This window comes from Schistocerca americana, chromosome 5 (genome assembly GCF_021461395.2).
Source record: "Schistocerca americana isolate TAMUIC-IGC-003095 chromosome 5, iqSchAmer2.1, whole genome shotgun sequence".
Taxonomy (NCBI): domain Eukaryota; kingdom Metazoa; phylum Arthropoda; class Insecta; order Orthoptera; family Acrididae; genus Schistocerca; species Schistocerca americana.
In genome coordinates, this window is record NC_060123.1 from 64818523 (window position 1) to 64838089 (window position 19567).

General features: G+C 40.1%; 1 protein-coding gene across 1 annotated transcript in view; it reads right to left on the minus strand.

Annotated features, from left to right (window-relative positions):
• Positions 1-19567, minus strand: part of LOC124615404 (RNA polymerase II subunit A C-terminal domain phosphatase) — a 75894-nt gene that overhangs the window by 37578 nt on the left and 18749 nt on the right. Inside the window, exons 2-3 of the mRNA XM_047143255.1 lie at positions 11195-11351; positions 888-1013 (exon numbers count right to left, since the gene is read on the minus strand). Coding sequence (XP_046999211.1) covers positions 888-1013; positions 11195-11351 — 283 coding nt within the window. The remainder of the gene's footprint in view (positions 1-887; positions 1014-11194; positions 11352-19567) is intronic.

The following is a 19567-nucleotide window of genomic DNA, read 5'->3' on the forward strand; positions in this document are numbered from 1 at the left end:
TGTATGAAACTTGTGTATTTAATTAGCATTGTTTGTTTAGTGTGTGTGTGTGTGTGTGTGTGTGTGTGTGTGTGTGTGTGTGTGTGTGTGTGTGTTTGTGTGTGTGTTTGATTAGTGCTGTGTATGAAACTTGTGTATTTAATTAGCATTGTTTAGTATGTGTGTGTGTGTGTGTGTGTGTGTGTGATGAAATAAGAAATAAAATTGCAAGACTCGTGATCTGGGATCCAAACACATAAGGAAAGAATGCCAGAAAAGGAATTAGATGTGAATGACCAGTTGTTGTGGCAGTTTGGTAATGGCGAATGGTTCGGGAGTGATGTTTAGCACCAAGGTTGGAGGAAACCAGCTCCAACGCACGAAGTGTCAACTATCCAATAATTTTAATCAGACCTTAATACTTAATTAGCATGACATGTTTCAGTAGCTGTGTCATGGTTGTTAAATATTAGAAAAAAGGAACTTAAGCACTAGAAATTATTTCATAAAAACAGCATTAGCTATACTATTATGAGCCAAGTACAGTTTCATCACTGTGTTTGCGCTTCACACATTCCTAGACGTAGCACCTGCATACCAGTTTGCTGTGGTACTTACTACAAAAGACTATGAATTACTTAAGCAGTTATTGGTTACATACATTTCTTTGCATCCAAAACATAATAGCAAAAAAGCTGACAGTCATAAAATAAATAAATAAAAATAATGCATCAAGATTATTGGAAGAATCTACTCTTGAATGAAGTTTTAATAAACTTTGACGAAACTGTTTCAAACTTCATGGTTACTGCTTTAGTGCACTTTGGCCACACATTTTTCCAATAACAAAAGCAAATCAAAAATTTTTATAAATCTCCCTTAACATATATAAGTGATAAAATACTTGCCTTTATGTTTGGTGGAATATTATCATTTGTAGTATGGATCAGAGTCTGATCCAAGTCAACCAACAACACCAACCTCCGTTCCTTAAGAAGCCTCTCTTCATCAGCTTTTCCAAGAATTTCTGCTTGCTGCACAGAAAGACAAAAAAGGATAAAATTGACTGATATGACACATTTCACTGAAAAAGTGTAGATTTTAGCAAGTTGATTGTAACATAGCCCTTATATATACAAGAGGTTTGAATCAAACTGAGAATTTAATTCCTTCACAGAATTAGTTTTCCAGTCCCAATACGGTAACTTCTAAATGCTATTGCACTGCTTAAGTGAGTACAAAACAGTTATCAAATAATATATGGAAAATCATTTGGTACGTGACTTACAGTGCAGGAATTCTGGGGAATTGTACAAATTGTGTGCAAGTGTAAGTATCTGACTGAAACAAGGGATCCGAAATTTAGCATGTTCTGACATTTCAAAAAGTTTTGCATAGGAAATCACTGAAACAATTAGCAGAACTTGATTGAGAAATTAAAAAAGGATAAGATATCTAGCATCCAATTCAAGTGCTTTACAACAGGAAATCCAAATACTGTGCTGCGTCAGCTGCTTCGTGTGATGTCTACGACTGGAAATGCTGCATATGAAGCAAATTTTTAAGTGTGCATAGGGTGTCTGCAATAAATTACAATAGCTTCACTGCCATAAATTGCTCACATCACTTCAATAATTCTTTTCTTCTTGGGAATGATACAATCAATTTTTTGGAACTGGAATTTTTGACTAAACATACAAATCTTTTAAACAGCTAGTTGTTATGATACTTTTTAAGACATTATCTTTATTTAATATTCAAATATTCAACTGCAGTTACAAACCTGGACCTTCACTGCCAATGTGTTTACTCACAAGAGAGACTATCCAAACCACGTGCAACTATAGACACCAACCTAGTCATATGTTATATAAGTTTTTACTCTGTGTATTAAGCAGCAGCAAGAGCCCCCTTCACCAGATTTTAATTCTTCAGGTGCTTACAAAATTCACTTCCTTCAGCCCTTTAGCAGCAATTTGCAATTTTCTACCACTGCTTCGTCTACAGGAAATTAGCATAATATAGCAGCTTTGGGGTTTGTAGAAGAGTAGATGATACACAATATTTAGGGTATTGCTTGACACTCAATTTTTTTATTGTGTTATATTACTTTTAGGTTTATTCCTTTCACAATTATTACTCATTATCTAGCAGTGTTTGGAATAACTAAATGTCTTGTAAATAAAAAGTTACTTACACTAATTCAAATGGCTCTGAGCACTATGGGACTCAACTGCTGAGGTCATAAGTCCCCTAGAACTTAGAACTACTTAAGCCTAACTAACCTAAGGACAACACACACATCCATGCCCGAGGCAGGATTCGAACCTGCGACCATAGTGGTCGTGCAGTTCCAGACTGTAACGCCAGAACCGCTCGGCCACCAGCGGCCGGCACACTAATTCATTTACAAAATTATGACAGCTTGGAATTTTGCATATACACACTGCCGTTCTGTTAAAACAACAAGGTGACAATTCAGTTATGTACTATGGTTTTGCAAAAATAACAAATAAAAGGTCAAAGAAAAACAATGTGCAATGTTATGACTAATTACTGAAACTGTTAACGTCCAGTAGCTAATAATCTTTAACACAGTTCATAAAGCAGTTGGCTGTACCAGCTAATGTAATTTTAACATTGAAGCCTCTGTAAATGGCATTAATTAAAATAAGTAGCACTTTAGCATCAATCTGCATATTTGAAAAGTAATTTTTCAAAATTAATACTTCACGTAATTTTTCATTCCAGCTTTACAAAAATTACATTTTTATAAGGGGGTAAATGCAAGGGCAAGTTGTTGTTATTAGTAAGTTATGGGTTAGATATTTGTTGTAGATCATGCTGCACTGAAACATGGCAGAGTGGATTTAAATTAATCGGTAAACAGGAATCGATGAGTGTGTAAAATTGTGAATTTATCTGCTGCATCTGGGAGAGGAGGGAGGCGGTAATTGGAAAATGTATACAAATACTGACGGGTTATTATTTTATGATCAAGGAGCCTGGGCCTGTTTATACTACACGGAAGATAGGCATTATTGTTATTTTTGCACCACTGACATCATTTTCCAAAAATTTTAATGTGGTGTTGTATTCTAGAATAGTATCTCACCTTAGCGACAATAATATCCTCAAGCAAATCACAGTTTGAGTTTCAGGAGGGTTGCTCTACTAAGAATGCCATTTATATGTTCACTCACCAGATTTTACAAGCATTAAATAACAAAATAATGTCAGTTGGTATTTTCTGCAACTTATCTAAGGCATTTGACTGTGTGAATCACAGTATTTTCCTAGACAAATTGAAGTTTCGTGGGATTGATGGCATAGCCAATGAATGAATAATGTCAACTCTACCAAAAGAAAGTTGTACTTAGTAATACACCCAATATAGTCTGAGGACATAATTCTGGCTGGGAAGAAATAACATACGGTATTTTCCATGACTCTATCTTAGGTGCACTATTGTTCATCATATATGTAAACGACCGTCCATATTTATTATTTATTTACATATTTTACGCCCACATTGGAGCACTTTATTCAATCCATACATTTAAGTTTTAATACTAGTTGTAGATATGGCTTTCCTCTCTGCTCCCAAAATTTCTTCATCCTTTCCGACCTGGCTGCCCTTTCTGTCAGTTATGGTGTATTTTTTGTGTGTAAATGTCTTTAGTTTAAATCTCGTGTCACTGTGTTTCAGGATCTTCTTCTCTTCTCTGCCTTCAATATGTTGCATTGTCAAGCCTAACTCGTCTAAATCATCTTGAACTTCTTTGAACCAGATGTTCTTGGTCTTTTCCAAAAGTAGGTGAACAGTTGTTTCAGTAGCCTGGTTTCTGGTAGTCTGGAAATGTGGCAGAAAAAAGCAACCCTCATTTTCCAAATGGTGTCAATTATTGACTCAGTATCTTGGCATACAACTTCATTAGGTAATAGTCACAACTGTCCCTCTACTTGGTATTTTTTGTTTATAATTGTTCTAAGGATTCTTCTGTCTGCCTTCTGTAGTTTGTCTGTGGTTGATCTGATGTTCATCTTGAACAGTGTTTCACTAGCATAGGTTGCATCAGGTTTGACAGCAGAGTGGCAGTGTCCGAGTTTTGCATTTATCAAGAGATATTTCTTCTAGTATGTTGGACAGGTGAAGCGTTGGGCTTGTTTCAGCTTAGTTGTTCTGCTTTCTACTGACATTTTCTTGTTTGAATTCCAACTTATAACCTCCCCAAGATATTTGAATTTATTAACAATTTTAATTTGTTTGTTATCATTCAGTGTAAAGGCTGGTGTTCCAACTGTGAAAGATGGCATCATTTCTGTCTTTTCAAATGAGATCCGTAGTCCGACTTTTGCTGCTATTTTTTCGAGTTTTTCAATTTGATGTTTAGCCTCTTCCACGCTATTTGCAAGCAGCGCTAGATCATCTGCAAGGGCCAGGCATTTGAGCTTGATATTTCTGCCAATCTTGATGTTTGGTCAGCATTTCTTATTCCACTCTCGCATGACTTTCTCCAGTGCACAGTTAAATAGTAGTGGTGAGGGACCATCCCCAGTCGAAGTCCCATCCGGATTTAAAATGATTCAGATAGTTCCCCTCTGAATGTAACTTTTGATTTAGTATTCTCAAGGGTGAGTCCAACAAGACTAACGAGTTTCAGGTGCGATCCAAATTCCGTGAGGATTTTAAGTAATGACTCACGATGGATACTGTCATATGCTTTCTTGAAATCAACAAAAGTGGTGACCAACTTTTTGTTTCTCATTCTTTGAGTTTCATGGTACACTTATGGCTGATAATCTGATCTGGATAACTTCTTCCAGGATGAAATCCTCCTTGATATTCTCCAAGTTCTTTGTTGAGTTGTTCCTGAATTCTTGTAAAGATAATTCTAGATAAGATCTTATATGTGACATTAAGCAGCAAAATCCCCCCCCCCGATAGTTGTTTGGATCTCATCTATCACCCTTTTTGTGTACTGGGTGGATTATAGCTGTATTCCACTCTTCTGACATTTTTTTCAGAATTCCAGATGTCTACTATGTGCTTACGGAGGTTCTGAAGTGTTTATTTATTTGCATTCTTCTACAGCTCTGCGACCAGTTGATTCTCCCATGCTGCTTTGTAGTTCTTGAGCCGACTAGTTGCTTCGTTCACTTCACTGACATCTGGTGGTGTAATCTTCTCTGGATGTGTTTTGTTTTTTGGATGAGGTTCAAAATCTAGGTATTGTTTTGGTTCCTCGGCATTTAGTAATTCTCTGAAGTGATCAGCTAGAATGTTGGCATTGTCTTGAATACTGTGCACTAGTTTCCCCATTTTTATTTTTTCATCATGCGTGTAGATAGAGTACACTTTGATATTTTCTGAATTTACTATAGTAGTCCCTTGTTTTATGTTGTTTGAATGATTCCTCTATGAAGTTTAGGCTTCCTTTTTGTTGGCCTCTTTTGATTCTACAGATTTCCTTTGCTGTTTGTCTTCTGGCAAAGGTTAGCTCTTCTCGAGATTTTTCAGTTTTCTTTTGCTGGTCATTCAGCCATGCTATATCTTCCATGTAATATACAACAAACATAATTAGTTCCTTTTGCAGATGACACCAGTATTGTAATCAATCAAGTATAAATGCAGAAACAGACGAAATGGTAATAATTTTCTTCAAAGTATCATTGGCTGGTTTTCTGCAAATGGTCTCATCCTCAACTTTTTTTAAAAAAAAGGAGAGAGAAAAAAAAAAAAAAAAAAAAACACACACACACACACACACACACACACACACACACACACACACACACAACATATCAAGTTCTGCACATCTAGGGGTACTACACCAATGATAAGTGCAACACATGGGGAGGAAATAAAAAATAGGATGGAAACTTCAAAATTCTTAGGTGTCCATATTGACGAGAATTTAAACTGGGAAAAGCATATTTTGGAACTCCTAAAACAACTTAGTTGCCAAATTTGCACTTAGAATCATAGCAAACCTTGGAGAGAGATAAATCAGTAAGTTGACACATTTTGCATATTGTCATTCAATTATGTCATATGGAATAGTGTTCTTGGGTAATTCATCCTTAAGAAAGAAAGTCTTCATTGCGTAAAAATGTGCTGTAAGAAAATATGTGGTGCTCCTGCACAGTCATCTTGTAGACATATGCTTAAGGAGTTGGGGATTCTGACTGCAGCATCACAGTATATTTATTCCCTCATTTGTTGTAAATAATCCACTATGGTTCCAAAGGAACAATGGTGTACATAATTACAACACCAGAAGGGAAAATGACATTCATTACTCCACATTACAGTAGTCTTTAGTACAAAAAGGGGTGCACAACACTGCAGTTAAAATTTTTGATCACTTACCCAGTGATATAAAATGTCTGACAGATAGAAAACTAAAATTTGTAAACAAACTGAGATAGTTTCTCCTTGACAATTCCTGCTATTCCATAGAAGAATTTCTATTACTGTACTGTATAAAAGGTTGTGGCTAGGACTTACTAACTCATAACAACTGTAAACAGTTTTTCTTTTTCAGTGGAAAAAAAGAAAAACTTAGAAATGTTCAGAATGTAACTACATGTACAATTTAATTTGCAATGGAAATGTTAAATGACTCAATCCACATCATTATGATCTAGTGTGTAAAACGATCTATTTAACATGAAACTAACTAATGACATCCAGTTAACTGACGGTATGTATGTAATGTTATGACTTGGGTTGATGTACCAATTACATCAACTGACACAGATAATTTTCTGTTAAACAACTGGGTAGTTTTGTTACACTAGTAATCACAAATGAGCACTCTTACTAATAAGTTAATATGAATTGAAACTGGCTAACGGGCCTTAGAAGAGACCAAACAATTATGTAAGCAGTGATGGCAATCTTCTAGAGAACTCATATACAAACTATTTATTGCATTAGAATTTCGGATCCTGTCGAAGGCAGAACATACAGTGATCGCTGATGCACTCAACAGTTCATTGCTTCTTCTTCTACACTTTAAACGTTACGCATTTCCCTGATGTAGCATTCATTTTATGCAGACTACTTCTCCCTTCAGATTTACACCAGCTGATTTTTGGAGACGTTCTGTAACTACTCTTTATGTTAATGCATTCACTACATTTTGCTCTGTTTTCATTAACTTTACTTATGAATTAATTCATTCCTCATGTTGAGAGAGAGAGAGAGAGAGAGAGAGAGAGAGAGAGAGAGAGAGAGAGAGAGAGAGAGGGAGGGAGGGAGGGGGGGGGGGGGCAGACTATTCCTTGGAAGTTAACTTGGTTGGAGGTACTGATGGCAAAGAAGTGTTTCCACTGTAGGTATAGAGAGAAGGAGAGAAGTTTTAGATGAGTCCAGTGAGCTGAGCTTGGGTGTGGGGGTGAAGCTGAGGTCTTTGAATAGGGCTGAAACTTCTGTAAGATTAAAGTTTTTGATGGACAGGTTAACAACAGTGTTCTGAGTTTGTTAAGGTTCTGGGTTTCATGGAATATTGGGAGGGAGTTCTGGAGGATGTGGAAAATGGATAAAGTCAGTAAGGGGTCCACTGGGGATTTCCTTATGCATCTTACCCATTACATTATCACACACAAATGCTTCTCGTTTGAAGGGAAGAAATATAAACAAATCTGTGGCACAGTCATGGACATCTTATAGCAGCCTCTCATGCCAAACTGTTTACGGAACATCAGAGGAAACCTTCCTATCCTCTCAAAACTACAAACCCTTGTATGGTTTCAGTTCATGATATGCACCAGAGCCAAGGTATTCTATCCTCATTCCTCTGCAACCTCATTCTCTCTCCCATCCAATTCACCTGGGACCACCTCAGCCAATATGACACCCTCCTGGATGTTGAGCTCCATCTCTCAAATGGAACCACCCATACCTCTATTCATATCAAGCCCATTAACCATCACCAGTACCTGAACTTCAATAACTGTCACCCCTTCGACACCAAAAAATCACTACAATTTGGCCTGGCTACATGTGAATGAGGTACTCGCAGTGAGAGAATTCCCTTGTCCAATACACTTAATGTCTCACAACAACTTCCACAGACAAACCTAGTCCGCAAACAGATATCCTGTGCCATAACTCCCATCCCCCCAAACCATCCCACTATCCCCAAGAACTAGGTGCAGAGGAGCACCCCCTCATCTCTCAATGTCACACCACACTGGAGCAACTGAACCATGGCCTTCGCCATGGCTTCCACTCTAGCTATCATCGTGCCCAGAAATGAGGGACATCCTACCCACAAATCTTTCCACCCCTCAAAGTGGTATTCTGCCACCCATTCAACCTACACAACATCCTGGTCCATTCTCTATGCCACTCGCACTCCCAATCCCTTGCCACAAGGGACATATCCCTGTGGACGACCCAAGTGCAAGACTTGCCCCATTCATCCAACCAGCACATCTTACTCTAGTTGTGCCACAAGTTTATCCTACCCCGTCAGAGGCAGGGCCCCCTGTGAAAGCAAACACTTCATACACCAGCTCTGCTGTAATTTCTGCATGACACTGTATGTGAACATAACCACCAACCAGCCAAACTGTAGCCAAGAACAGAAATGACCACCCAGTGGTGGAAAACACTCTTGAGTACAAAATGCTTTAGTTTAATGGGTGCTTCACAAGCTGTGCAAACTGGATCCTTCCCCATAAAATTCTGCTTTAAAAATAGTATTGTTTCTAACTGGAAACAAACTGATGCTTTCCGCAGACCCTGGATGCTGCATGAATGACATGATGAGCATTATGATGAGCCATCTCCAGCTACACATTGTAAAAATGTAATTCCAAATATCTGCAGTGTGATACAGCATTATCAGTGTGTCTTCATTGTGTGTCTCTGGCGAACTGGTAGAGTCGTGCAATATCCAGATTTGTGGGGCATTCGGATGTGATAGTGGTCTGATGTTAGACTACATAGGCACATGAGGGTAGGCACACTCGTTGTCAAGGTTTTGGTTGATCACGTCAGACCTCCACAAGAGAGGATCGCTGTATCGTGTACTACGAGTATTGTAACCCGTTCACATCTGTGCCTGCCATCTGAGACCAACTAATGGACTCCCTGCAACATTCTGTGTCACCCCCTACTATCGGTCGGATACTAGCAGCAACCTGACTAGCGAATTACCACCCCATGCACCACAACACAAATGGCTGCATCCGGAGTGGTACCATTATTGAGAAGTACAGACTGGTAATGAATAACATTGACTGTATTCAGCAACGATTCACAGATGTCCTCTAGCCTCCATCATTGATGACTATAGTGGCTACCCAGGGAAAAGTCCCAATCATCCCATGTTTTAGAGATGCATAGCAATGTTGCTTCTGGCTACACGTTCAGGAGGCCATTGGGTATGACTTCAGGTAATGGCTGGTAGTGATTAGGTGAGCTCTGATGACACAATGATATGTCATGGACACCCACCCTGTGTCATTTATTTATGGTGGTGCCGTTTTCATCAGGACAGTCGTCGTCCACAAGATATGTCTCTGTACGAACTGTCAGTGCGAAGCTGACATACTATCATGACCAGTAAGATCCCCAGAACTGTCACCAATAGAGAATGTTTGGGACCAGCTTGGACATCAATTCTGCCTCACTGCCAGTATATCATGGAGCAGCTACAACAGTTGTGGGCTAGCTTGGCTTTATGACACTGTTCACAACTGAATCGAGACATGCTTCCAGGATATATGGGGTGCAACATCATACTGATAAGTGGCCTCAAACTGCCAGGCTAATTTTCTGAATTTGACTCAGTTTTGCATTCACTGAAATAACAGCACAAATCCTCTACATGTGTGAAGTTTCATTTCATTTTCTTATCCCCTTCTGGGTAACTCACCTTTCTCTCTCTCTCTCTCTCTCTCTCTCTCTCTCTCTCTCTCTCTCTCTTTTTTTTTTTTTTTTGTTGTTTTTTTTTTTTATTTTTTTTTTTTTCTTCTTTCAGGCGATGAGGTGTTGTTCTATGGTAATAAACTCTTAAAGATATGCTGTAACAATCACAGAGTGTCTACATCACAGAAACCAAATAACTGACAGGAATCATCTGCAAAATATAATTCACCCCACACTATTCTCCCCCCTCCCACCCCAAACACACATGAAAACACACCCACACTGTCTCATGTTATGACACAAATCACCAGCATTGTTGTATCATACTTTCATTTTTTTCTCAATTTCTGCAACTACATCAAAATGAAGTTGTGTTAAGTACTGTTATTTAGACAAAGTAATTTTTCTGGCACTCCTTGCACTAAGCATAATCACTGGATAGTATGTAAATGTGGTAGCACTATTACACTGTGAAAGGTTCCATCTTTGGAAACATCTTAAGACAATTTAAAGAGTATTTTTCTTCAACTTATGACTTCTACTTTGCTCAGGCATGTATGATACGGAACTGCTTACTTATAGACAAAGATAGTCCAATGTTCTAAAATGCTTATGAAATGAAATGATCGTACGGCATTGTTGGCTGGGAGACCCCATGCGGGGTTGTTCAGCAGCCATATTGCAAGTCCTTTTTAGCTGACGCCACTTCGGTGACTTGCAAGTCAATGATGATGAAATGGCGATGAAAGACACACAACACTCAGTCATCTCGAGGCAGAGAAAATCCCTGACCCCGCCAGGAATCGAACCCGGGATCCCGTGCGCGGGAAGCGATAACGCTACCGCAAGACCACAAGCTGCGGACCTAAAATGCTTATTAATGTGTGCCATAGAATTTCTTCCTGGGTATCCAACAGCCACTGCATATGTTGCAGCGATTTTTGTGTTATACTTGTTTAAGCTTATAAGCAATGCAGAAATCAAGACAAGGAGTCCAGTCCTAAACTACATTTCTCAAGAATCAAATGTGAATTATGGTTTCAAGAACATTTCTTTCACCCTCTTTTCCTTTGAACAGCAACATTATTAAAATTTACAAAAAGATTCTATCCAGATGGCATTTAATTTTGAAACAAGATTAAATGTTTTCCTTCAATACATATAATTATGAGAAAGCAACAAAAAGTGCCTAAAAAATACAGCTGGTATTTATGATACACACACATTCAATAGTTGGAGACAAGACATTTTGAATAATGCCGAACCCTCCCGCATGATAGTGCCCCCCCGGTCAATGTGAAGAGGATAGTAAGCTGACTCATGACTCACCTCTCTGCTGACTTTGAGATCAGGAATGCTGTGTATAACAGGCACAGATGCATTACTTTCAACCTGGTCATCTTCCTTCAAGTCTACTCCACATTCTGCACACATGGAATTCATAACAGTTGGATGTGTGCAGCCATCTAATTCCAATATCTCCTTCCTGCAAGCAGAAAATAAAAATGGAGCTTCAAATTAAAAGAGTATAATACAACTAGCTGAAATGTTTGTGAAAGGAGAGGGCAAAAATAATATCACGTGATGAGGATGTGCAGAAAAGCCCCCCTACCACTTTTAACAATGTTCTATACTTTAAAATTTATAAGAATAAAACTGTCAGGATAAATCTGAAACAGAATTGACTTTCAATAAACATATTCAATATTCTGTGACAACCTTACTGCTGCTGTTTCATATTTACTACATTAATCAACTTGCAACCTTACTCACCTGCAGAATAGATCAGTTTACACACTTCACCAAATTTTACAAATGAAATAAGACTAACGTTGTCATTTAAACATCTCTCACACATTTTCAACCAAGGAAAAACAAACTGATAAATTAAGCATCTCTTCTAGCCTTCTTTTCCCTACTTTGAGCCAGCTCTCCCTTCTCTATTTCGTCCCTTTGCTTGTACACTACACATTTTTTTTCTGATGACATTCGCAACTGAGCTGCTCAATATTATTTGTGAACATTCTAGTGACCTTGTCCTTTTTTGGTTGTGAACCACTGCCTTCACTATGCACTTTGTATTTCTGGTTAACAAATGCGTGCCTTGAGTCATTCCTCCTTGAACAGCTGGCCCATTCTCTTCTTATAGCTGGTAAACAATACTCACCAGTGAACACCATGCTCTTCATGCTCAGTGCCAGTGCCGAAATCACAACACTCATACAGGAAAGGTGTATCATTGCACTGCTGCTAATGGCACTTTTATAATTTACAGCTTTTATCAAATACATTATCAGTCTTTATCCCAGATTATACTATCAGTATTTGTCAGCCACCTAGCTGAAACCTGTTTTATGCACTGTTCTGCTGTATTCCTTGCCTTCACTTTTGTGCACATGCTTTGAAGGAGAACTCAACTTTATAAGCCAAACTAAAATTCTCAGATTCTTCTGTACCTATTTTTCCACCATTTAATGTCTCTATTACAGGTTTAATGGTCTGTATTTACTGAATAAACAGTATCTGATGTAAGATTTTCCGATACAATATTAAAGCTGTATTCTCCTCGAGAGCTATGAATAGTGAATTAAAACACACACACTTATGAATGATAGTATAACTAATTTCAATGCTGTACTACACAGAAAACTTTTTCGGGGGCAGATGTGGACTCTGACCACAATTTGTTGGTTATGACCTGTAGAGTAAAACTGAAGAACTTACCAAAAAGGTAGGAAATTGAGGAGATGAGACCTGGATAAGTTAACAGAACAAGAGACTGTTGAGAGTATAAGAGGAAGCATTAGTCAAGGACTGAATAGAACAGGGGAAAGGAACACAGTAGAAGAAGAATGGGTAGCTGTGAGATGTGAAATAGTGAATGTAGCAGAGGATCAAATATGTAAAAAGAAAAGGCTTAGTGGACATCCTTGGATATCGCAGGAGACACTGTATTTAATTGATGAAAGGAGAAAACACAAAAATGCAGGAAATGAAGCACGCAATAGTGAATATAAACGTCTAAAAAATGAGACTGACAGGAAATGTAAAATGGCTAAAAGGTGGAATGGCTAGAGGACAAATGCAAGGATTAGAAGTATTTTTCATGGCAGGAAAAACAAACTCTGCCTACAGGAAAATTAACGAGGCCTTTTGAGAAAAGTAAAGCAGCTGCATGAATATCAAGAGTGCAGAAGGAAAACCTGTCTTAAGCAAAGAAAGAAAATCTGGAAACTGGAAGGAGGGTTTAGACAAGAGAGATGAACTTTAATACTATCAAGTACCATGGGAGATGAGACTGGAAGAATAATCTGAAAGAGCACTGAAAGACCTCAGCTTAAACAAGGCCTGTCAGAGCTACTGATTGCCTTGGGAGAGCCAGCCATGACAAAATTATTCTACTCGAAGTGCAAGCTGTAAGAGGCAGGTGAAATACCCTTAGACTTCAAGAAGAATGTATTACTCCTATTCCGAAGAAAGCAGGTGCTGGCCGGTGTGAATATTATCAAAATAACAGTTTAATAAGTCATGGTTGTAAAATACTAACACGAATTCTTTACAAAGAATGAAATTCTGAAGGTAGTAGGGGTAAAATACAGGGAGTGATAGGCTATTTACAGCTTATATAGAAATCAGACAGCAGTTATAAGAGTCGAGGGGCATGAAATGAAAGCAGTAGTTGAGAAGGGAGGGAGACAGGGTTGTAGCATATCCCACACGTTATTCTATCTTTACACTGTGCAAGCAGTAAAGGTAACGAAAGAAAAATTGGGAGTAGGAATTAAAGTTCATGGAGAAGAAATAAAAATTATAAGGTTTGTCAATGACGTTGCAAAACTTCTTGGCAGATTAAAACTGTGTGACGGACTGATGTTCGAACTCAGGACCTTTGCCTTTCGTGGGCAAGTGCTCCACCATCTGAGCTACCAAGCACAATTCATGCCTCATCCTGACAACTTTACTGCCACCAGTACCTTGTCTCCTACCTTCCAAACTTACAGAAGCTCTGCTGTGAAAATTGCAGTACTAGCACTCCTGGAAGAAAGGATATTGTGGAGACACAGCTTTGCCACAGCCTGGAGGATGTTTCCAGAGTGAAATTTTCAATCTGCAGCAGAGTGTGCACTGACATTAAACTTCCTGGCACATTAAAACTATTTGCCAGACTGAGACTCAAACTCGAGACCTTTGCCTTTCGCATGCAAGTGCTCTACCATCTGGGCAACCCAAGCATCTGCCAGGAAGTTTCATCTGCCAGGAAGTTTCATATCTGCGCACACTCCACTGCAGAGTGAAAATTTCATTCTGATGTTCTGTCAGAGACTCCAAGGCCTTGGAAGAGCAGTTGAATGGAATAGATAATGTCTTGAAAAGAGATTACAAGATGAATATGAACAAAACTGAAACTGGGGAATGGAATGTATTCAAATTAAACCAGCTGATGCTGGGGGAATAAGACTAGGAAATGAAACATTTAAAGCAGTAGATGAGTTTGGCTACTTGGGCGGTAAAATGACTGTTAATGGCTGAAGTAGAGAGGATATAAAATGCAGACTAGCAATGGTATAAAAAGTGTTTTTGAAGGAGAGAAATTTGTTAGCACTGAATATCGATGTCAGCATTAGGAAGTCATTTCTGAAGGTATTTGTCTGGAGTGTAACCATAGATACGGCGTGATTTTTTCCACCATGTACAAATCTAGGGATTGTTTGATGAGAGGATACAGAACAAAACAGGTTTCCATGCTAGAGACCATTTATTCAATCACTGATTGTTACAGAGACTGTGGTCTAATACATGTTGTACCATGCAGCCACAGTTACAGTGTGTGTTGAAAATGGTTTCCATGAGCCTCGATGAATGCATGTACATGCCGCAGCATGATCTGCGTCATGTTCTCATCGGCTACGCTGCATCTGAACAGTGTCAAAGGCAGCATGAATATGCAGCTTCAGTGTCTCCACATCTGGCATGAGCTCTGCATACACAATACTTTTGAAATGGCCTCATAACCAGAAATTGCACACGTTGACAACCAATGAATGAGCAGGCCATGCAAACAGACCCCCTCTACCAATCCATCAACCAGGGAAGATGCCTGGTGAAGAAACCAGCAACAAAACTGCTCCCGATGTGGAAAGTCTGTTTCTAATAAGCTATGCACACGCTAAGTGATAAGGGTAGAAAAAATTGATGTGGAGAATGTTCCACACGGTCATCTGGCTTAACATGTACTGGCAGGCCAACTGCCTGGTACAACACGGCAGTCACCTTCCACGGTGTTAATCACATTTTCCTCCAAGTCTAGTGTCTGAACATTTCAGGTCTGTCCTTCATGATTTCCTGCTTCCTGGAACAACCCTGTCTCAGACAAATGGTGAAACTCCTGTTGCAAACATTAAATGCTGTGGTGGTTGTGGGTGGGGATAGGTCTCCTGATACAACCTTGCTGCCCACTGCCTGTTGCCATTTGCCTTTCCATAAGTCAACACCACGTCAGCAAGCTCTCAGTTTGAATACGGAACCACTGTGTACAACACAGCATCACATCCACTACAAGGTGAGCCTGCAAGAGAAGTGAATCAGATGCAACATTACCACTTACAATTGCAAGAGAGGGCGGTAGGGCATGACATATGAGGAACAGTCCCACCCTCTAGGAAGAAACCTGCATTCCGTCACTGTGGTAGCATGGTACAACGCATATTAGACTGCAGTCTCCGTAACAAAGTATGATTGAATACATTGTCTGTAGCATGGAAACCGAGCATTTCCGGACATAGGTTCGTTAGACCTTTTTTGTTCTGTATCCTCTCATTGATCAATCCATAGAGTTTGTACACAGTAGAGAGGGGGCAAAAGAAAAAATCACCCTGCAGAAGTGAAACACGGACAATATACAGTTTACGCAAGAAGAGAGTAGAGGCTTTTGAAATGTGATGCTACAGAAGAATGCTGAAGATAAGGTGGATAGATCGTATAACTGATGAGGAGGTACTGAATAAAATTGTAGAGGCAAGAAATTTGGCACAAGTTGACTAAAAGAAGGGATTGGTTGATATGACATATTCTGAGACATCAAAGGATCACCACTTGGTAATGGAGGGAGGTGTGGGAAGTAAAAATCAAAGAGGGAGACCAAGAGATGAACACAGTAAGCAGGTTCAGAAGGACATAAGTTGTAGTAGTTACTCAGAGGCAAAGAGGCTTGCACAGGATAAAGTAGCATGGAGAGCAGCATCAAACCAGTCTTCACACTGTGGCAGACATACATGCTCGAATATGGTCAGTCAGATGATACAATGTTATCACATGTAACCCACCAATATCTCTTAACTGACCAGGCAAAATATACAAAACACATTCAGTTGTAAATAATGTCCTGGAAAGATCTCAAAGCATGTCTGAAAGTTCCTGAAGGCCAACCGCAGCCAAAGTCATTAATAAGCACACTGAACAAAAACATTTGTCACACCCAGAAAACATCCCACTAGTGCCATGTAACTCCACCTGTAGCTTTAATAATGGGCTCAATTCAGCAAGGATGAGAGTCCGGAAGTTTCTTCAGTTATGCAACATCCAGATGAAGCCACTCATCTTTGATCAGGTTCCACAGGGCTGCGTACTGATTGCAACACTTCACCCCCTGCTCCAAACAATCTCAGACATTTTCTATGGGATGAAAATTAAGCAGTTTAGTAGAGCAGTCAAGATGCAATAGGATGCCCAGGAATTCATCAAACTGGGAGCATATGCGTGCAGCACAATGGTCATGGCTGTTGACATTGTGGAAGATGGAGGTGTGAATAGCATTATCACACTGATTTTGAAGAAAGGGCTACACACGGTCTTTGAGAACTTTGAAATGATCACACTGATTCATGTTCACAATATACTGAATGAAGGCCCACACTTCAGTCTATGAAGAATGTCCCCAAAGCATTACAGAACTACCTCCAGCCCAAACAACACTCTCCACATACTGTGAATTAGTCATGATGGGTCACTGATGCATTCATTACCTCATATAACTTGAAAGGAAGCATAACTGTGGCTCTACTGATGACATTTCACATCTCCAGACAACTACTGTCCAGTGTCTGTGTTTCTTGGTCCACTGAAGACATGCAGCTTTATGTGCTGTTGTGAGCAATGGTCTCTGCGAGACATTTGACTCCAAATCTCCATTGCATGCAGTTTCCTTCACAAGCTCTATTGTTGACAAGGCGTGACAATCATTCCGGCCCCTGTCAGTCTGGATCTTCCTACAACCACTGTTCTTATGCAATGTTACACAGCTGCAAATGGTACACCATTCCTCACAACATCTTCCTTCATGGTGTGGTTATGGTGACATCCATACACAACAGCTTCTTTCTGACATTCTGGCACATTCCCACATCGAGTAATCTTACAGCACTGGTTCCGTGCAACCAACATGTACATACACACCACTTCATGACTTACCTCAGTCAATAGTGGATTGGTTGGTTGGTTATTTGTTGGAGTTAAAGGGACCAGAGAGGTCATCAGTTCCATCATCCTACATGTATGAAACCAGGAATAATTCTCAGAAGAGTGTTACAAAAGGCAAATCCTGGGAAGCCTGACTGTAAGCAATATACAATGAGACAGGCATTAAAGCAAGGATTAGTAGGAAGGGAGTGAGAGGGGGTAAGGCAGGTGAGTCGCTCTGCCAAGAATGCAGTTGGAGGTCCCCTAAGCATTATATGCAGTGGGAGACGCACCCTGTGCATCACACCAGCATCACCTTCCCGTTCATTACCCCGACAAAATGAGCAGCATAGACAAGACAATAAAACTTTAAAAAGGACAAATATAAGAGAACAAAAAGGTGGAAAGGATGGGGGTCAGGTCAGACTGCTGAGCAAGGGCCACTGCGGGTAAGCAAGCTAGGGGTGCCCCTTCAACCTCTTAAGCAGTCAATGAGGCCAAAGTTCTCCATCTCAAAGAGATAATTAGAAACCATTTTTGCAAGTGAAACATAAAACAAGGTCAGCCACTTTGGCGTTGTCCTCCAGCACTATAGGTAGCGTGTCAGGAAGATTAAGATATTGTGCAAAGTGCCAAATTTGGGCAGTCTAGTAGGATGTGAGCCATCTTCATGCAGGCACCACATCAGCAATAAGGTGGACCCTTACAGCAGAGAATATGACAGTGTGTCAGCCAAGTGCAGCCAATGCATAGCCGAAAAAGGATTCCCTGCAACAAGTGCAAAGAGAAGACTGCCACGAGATCGTGGTCTCCTTTATTGCCCTCAGGTTGTTTGGGGAGTCCACGGCAGGCCATTCTGAGTTCCACAACTCCAACAATTGATGCACGGAGCTGACAGAAGGTCCAGTTCCGGGACCCCCATTTCCAAAATTGGCATCCTGGTAGCCAACTTTGGCAAATGGTTGGCATGTTCATTCCCTCAGATCCCAACATGTCCAGGTGTCCAAAGACAACTGGCTGTCCAACTTGATGGAGGTCAGAAAGAAGATCCTGAATAGTTGTGACTAATGGGTGACAAGTGTAGCACTGGTCTATAGCCCGAAGGCTGCTCAGCGTGTTGCTGCAGAGTGAAGCATCTTGCTTGTGCAAAACAAGCATGGTTAAGGGCTTGTTTCATGGCCATCAAAGTAGCACTGAAGACACTGCATCCATTTGGTAGGGAGCACAGTTCAATACACTTTGCATGTGTGTATACAAAACTGGTTTGTCCATTGACCACTGAGCCATCAGTGTACACCACTTCCAAACCCGGAAATGCATCAAGGACAGCCAGCAACAGGCAGCAAAACAACAAGGGGCCAAATATATCTTTCAGTCCATAAGATAAATTGAGACACATCTGAGGTTGGCATACACCCCATGAAAGCATAAGCAACTGCTCCCTGACAAGAAGCGAGAGTGGGGAAGTTTGAGTTCAGAGCAGAGACACTGTAATCAAACTGCAATTGTGACCCCAGTGCTTGGTCTCTGTTGTGGGTGGTGACACCCCCCCCCCCTACCCCCCACCCCCCCAAATTAGGAAAAATGGATACGGTAGTTTGGATGCTTATGGAAGCTGCTAATGTGTACAGCATAACTGAATAACTGTTGTTGACACCTGATCCATAGTGGAGGGACCCCAGCCTCCATGAGTACGCTGTACACAGAGCTAGTTCAAAATGGTCCTGTTGCAAATCGGATGCCACAGTGGTGTATTGAGTCCAGTGACTGCACTGCTGAGGCGATGTCGAACCCAATGACTGGACAGGATCAGGGCTTTGTAAAGAAGCAGGAGGGTAGAGTAGTCCTCACCCCAGCTGGTATTACTGAGGCATCGAAGTGTATTACGGTGTAGCCAGCACCATTGTTTAACTTGGCGAAAATGTGGAATTCACATCAGATGGGTGGGCATCGAAGAGCAATTCCAAAAAGCAATAAGTCTCCACGAGATCGAGTAATTGGTCATCGAGGTATAGTTCTGGTTGTGGATGAACATTACAATGGTGACAGAAGTGCATGGTGCAAATCTTGGTGGCTGAAAACTGAAAGCTGTGAGTGATGGTACATGACTGCAACTTTCCAATGGCGCCCTGCAGTCAATGTTCAGCAATACATGTAATTAGTACAAAAACGTATCTTAAACAATGGAAACTTCAGGTAGGACCATCAACAATGTAGGAAAAGATAAGATTGGTACTTACCATAAAG